Source organism: Mandrillus leucophaeus, unplaced genomic scaffold (assembly GCF_000951045.1).
Source record: "Mandrillus leucophaeus isolate KB7577 unplaced genomic scaffold, Mleu.le_1.0 Scaffold290, whole genome shotgun sequence".
In the NCBI taxonomy this organism is placed as follows: domain Eukaryota; kingdom Metazoa; phylum Chordata; class Mammalia; order Primates; family Cercopithecidae; genus Mandrillus; species Mandrillus leucophaeus.
In genome coordinates this window covers 1,980,206-1,983,875 of record NW_012103032.1, presented here as the reverse complement: position 1 = coordinate 1,983,875, position 3,670 = coordinate 1,980,206, and the positions used below count along the sequence as shown (strand labels likewise).

Genomic DNA, 3,670 nt, shown 5'->3' with positions numbered 1-3,670 from the left:
CCCCTCCCGCCCCAGGCCACCCTTGGTTCCCCTCCCTCTCCCCTCCACACCGAGGCCTGTTTTCCCTTCGCTTGCCCAGGGAGGAGGGAAAATATTCCCCATTCAGAAACACCAACCGCCGGCCTCTTTCAGGGCCATCAAGGGGGCACTGGGTGGGGAGCAGGAAAGGGACTTGTGCTTCTCCCGCTCCAGGCCCCGCTGCCCGCTCCCTCCGTAGGGGACCAGACAGTAGAAGATTATGGTTTTCTTTTATTGAGTGAAACATTCGTTTGTAAGTGAATCTTCAGTGAAGACGTCCTGAGTGTGTGTGGGGGCGGAGGGGGCCGGCAGGGGAGGAAGACGAGCAAACTGCGCTCATCCCCCTCCCCCGGGGCCTGCTCCCTCCTCCCAACTGGTCGGGGCCTCCTGGCCTCCCTCCCGCAGCCTCCCAGCCAATCATTCTTCCAGGCCCCGGCCCGAGTCCCAACTTGCCCAAGAGCTGAACCTCCTCGGGGAGAAGCAGGGGTGGGAAGAGAGTCAGGTGACCCAGAGGGTGGGGAGGGCAGGGGCTGAGACCCGATAGCCCCGCCCCCGAGTCACGGCCAACCCAGCACCGGGGACGTGCACCACAACTGCAGCCTCCCAGGGAAGCCTGGGGTGGTTGCGGGGAGGGAAGGAAGCGTCCCTATGAAGGCGCAGGGAGGGGTGGGGTCTTATTTGCACCCCGCGCTGCGTTAGGGGAGGAGGTGCGAAGGCAAACACTGACAGGAGGGGGAATTTTGAATGCTGTTCTTCTAAACCCTAGGAAGGCTCATGGCACACAAGATAGTCTCAGTTGGCTGCAGAGACCCCTCCAATGACAGTCACCTCTTTTGGGTCCGAAACATTCGGAAGAGCCACTGGACGACGAAGGGCCACAGGAGGAAGAACAGCAGCGTGGGCCCCGGGAGCCCAAGGGGCCATGGCCGAGCACTGGGCCTGGGCTGCGGCCTCTGCAGCCAAGAGGGAAGGAGTCAGAGGCCAGTCCAGGCCTCAGCACAACCTCCCTAGGAACCTGCTTCCAATTCAGTGGGAGACTGGAAGGACCCTGCCCCAAGTCTGCAACACTAGAAGGGAAGTGGCCCCCAGGTGGTCCTGACAGGTTGAATGCCAACTCCCTCCCATATCTTCCTTCCCAGGGCAATCCCAGTGTCAAGAGAGGCTGGAAAGGCTGTGGGTAGAGGGAGCGGCTTCCATGCCATCTTCTCTGGGCCACAAAGCAATGACCGTTGGTATTACCTGAAGACTTCTGTTGTTAAGGATGTGCCACATATTTCAAATGAGGACCCTGGGTACCCAGATTTTAGTTTCCAACTATCATTCTCCACTAAAAAGGAGCCAAGGCTCCTTGGAGAAGTGGTTGATTCCAGGCCTAGGGCAGGGAAGGTGGGAGTGAATGTGGGGCGCCTTGTACCAGGAAAGCAAGGCCACTTTTAAAGATTCATCAGGTCGTGTTATAAGAACATAGGACCTGGTTTGAAAGGGTCTCAAATGGCCAAAGTTGTGACTGTCTGAGCATCAAAAAGAATGACTGTGGCAGACTGGGCGCGGTGGCTCACACCTGTCATCCCAGCACTTTGGGAGGCTGAGGCAGGCAGATCACGAGGTCAGGAGTTCAAGACCAGCCTGGCCAAGATGGTGAAACCCTGTCTCTACTAAAAATACAAAAAAATTAGCCGGGCATGGTGGCAGGCACCTGTAATCCCAGCTACTCGGGAGGCTGAGGCAGAGAATTGCTTGAACTGGGAGGCGGAGGTTGCAGTGAGCCAAGATCGTGCCACTGCACTCTAGTCTGACTGACAGAGTGAGACTCCATCTCAAAAAAAAAAAAAAAGAAGAAGAAGAATGACTGTGGCTCCTGGGAATACAGAATCTGTGAAATCCATGAGCCCACAGTGATACTCAAAAGAAAACTGGAATTTTGTCACCATTTAGGTAGGTGGCTTTTAAATTAATTTCTTTCTTTTCCTTTTTTTTTTTTTCTTTTTCCTTTTTTGTTGAGATGGAGTCTTGCTCTGTCGTCCAGGCTAGAATGCGGCAGCACAATCTCAGCTCACTGCAACCTCCGCCTCCTGGGTTCAAGCGATTCTCCTGCCCTCCTGTCTCAGCCTCCTGAGTAGCTGGGATTATAGAAGCCTGCCACCATGCCCAGCTAATTTTTGTATTTTTAGTAGAGACGGGGTTTTACCATGTTGGTCCGGCTGGTCTCAAACTCCTGACCTCGGGTGATCTACCCGCCCACCTCAGCCTCCCAAAGTGCTGGGATTACAGGTGTGAGCCACGGTACCCAGCCTAAATTAATTTCTTACTTTAAAAATAGATAACTAAAGATAAAGAATGAAGCATTTACCCTTCCTTTCCACTGTATTTCAGGGAAACCCAAGATGATGAGGGAAACAGTACACAAATGATAGCTAATAGATGTTAAAGGAATCGTAGCATTTAAAAGTCAGCTTTTTTTTGGCAATCACTAAATTATTGACTCAGGCAAGGATTAGCAATTGTCAAAAACTGGCAAATGGAGTTGATGCGGGACTGGATATTATCTGACTGCAGGAGCAAAACATGACTTTACAATGGTGGGATCAGACTCCCTTCAACCATGCCAGTGGTCCATGCTAGAGTTACTAATGGTGGGACATCCAGATAGCATGTGTCCTCTGCCATGAAAAAACATCACCTCTGATGTAGTCTGGTCCAAAATGTTGCGGTTTTTTGTGTTTTGTGTCTTTTTGAGACAAGGTCTCACTCTGTCGCCCAGGCTGGAGTGCAATGACACCATGATAGTTCACTGCAGTCTCAATCTCCTGGGCTCAAGCAATCCTCCTGCTTCAGTCCATGCCCAGCTAATTTTTAAAAATATATTTTGTGGAGACAGGGTCTCACTATGTTGCCCAGGCTGGTCTCAAACTCCTGGGCTCAAGCAATCTGCCTGCCTCAGCCTCCCAAAGTACTGGGATCACAGGCGTGAGCCACCATGCCCGGCCCAAATGTTTAATTTGACTCTAATCCAGTGTTTAGATCTAACCTCCAGTTCATAGGAAATGTATATCGAGAAACCACCCATGAGGATGTAATTAGACCCAAAAGGTGGAACATTCTATAGGACACCAGCTCAGACTGGTCAGCAAGTCAATAGCAAGGAGAAGGACTAAGCTAGATTAACAGAGAATTGAAAAGGGAACAGATGCAATGTGTGGTCCTAGACTGGAAAACAGCAGCTGGAAAAGGTGGTTTCAGGATAACTGGAGAAACTGGAATTTGGATCGGATATTTCATGATATTAAGAAATTAATAATTGTGTATAATATGATGTTTGGGCTAGGTAGAATGTTCTTATTTTCAGAGATTTTTGTTTGTTTGTTTTTGAGACAGAGTCTTGCTCTGTAACTTAGGCTGGAGTGCAATGGCACAATCTCGGCTCACTGTAACCTCTGCCTCCCAGTTTCAAGTGATTCTCCTGCCTTAGCCTCCTGAGTAGCTGGGATTACAGGTGCCTGCCACCTCGCCCAGCTAAGTTTTGTATTTTTAGTAGAGACGGGGTTTCGCCATGTTGGCCAGGCTGGTCTGCAAATTGCTAGGATTACAGGCGTGAGCCACCACGCCTGGCCTATTTTGAGAGATATGAACCCAACTCTTTCGGGGTGGAACA

The 3,670-nt window shown here is 51.0% G+C and overlaps 1 protein-coding gene across 2 annotated transcripts in view; it reads right to left on the bottom strand.

The window, feature by feature from the left end:
• The window catches only part of ACBD4 (acyl-CoA binding domain containing 4), a 37,387-nt gene that overhangs the window by 28,484 nt on the left and 5,233 nt on the right, over positions 1-3,670 (bottom strand). Inside the window, exon 9 of one of the 2 annotated variants that reach the window (XM_011985963.1) lies at positions 237-971. The exons of the other annotated variant lie outside the window; for it this stretch is intronic. Coding sequence (XP_011841353.1) covers positions 811-971 — 161 coding nt within the window. The 3' untranslated portion in view covers positions 237-810. Of the gene's footprint in view, positions 1-236; positions 972-3,670 lie in introns of those variants that run through there. 2 annotated transcript variants of the gene reach the window in all.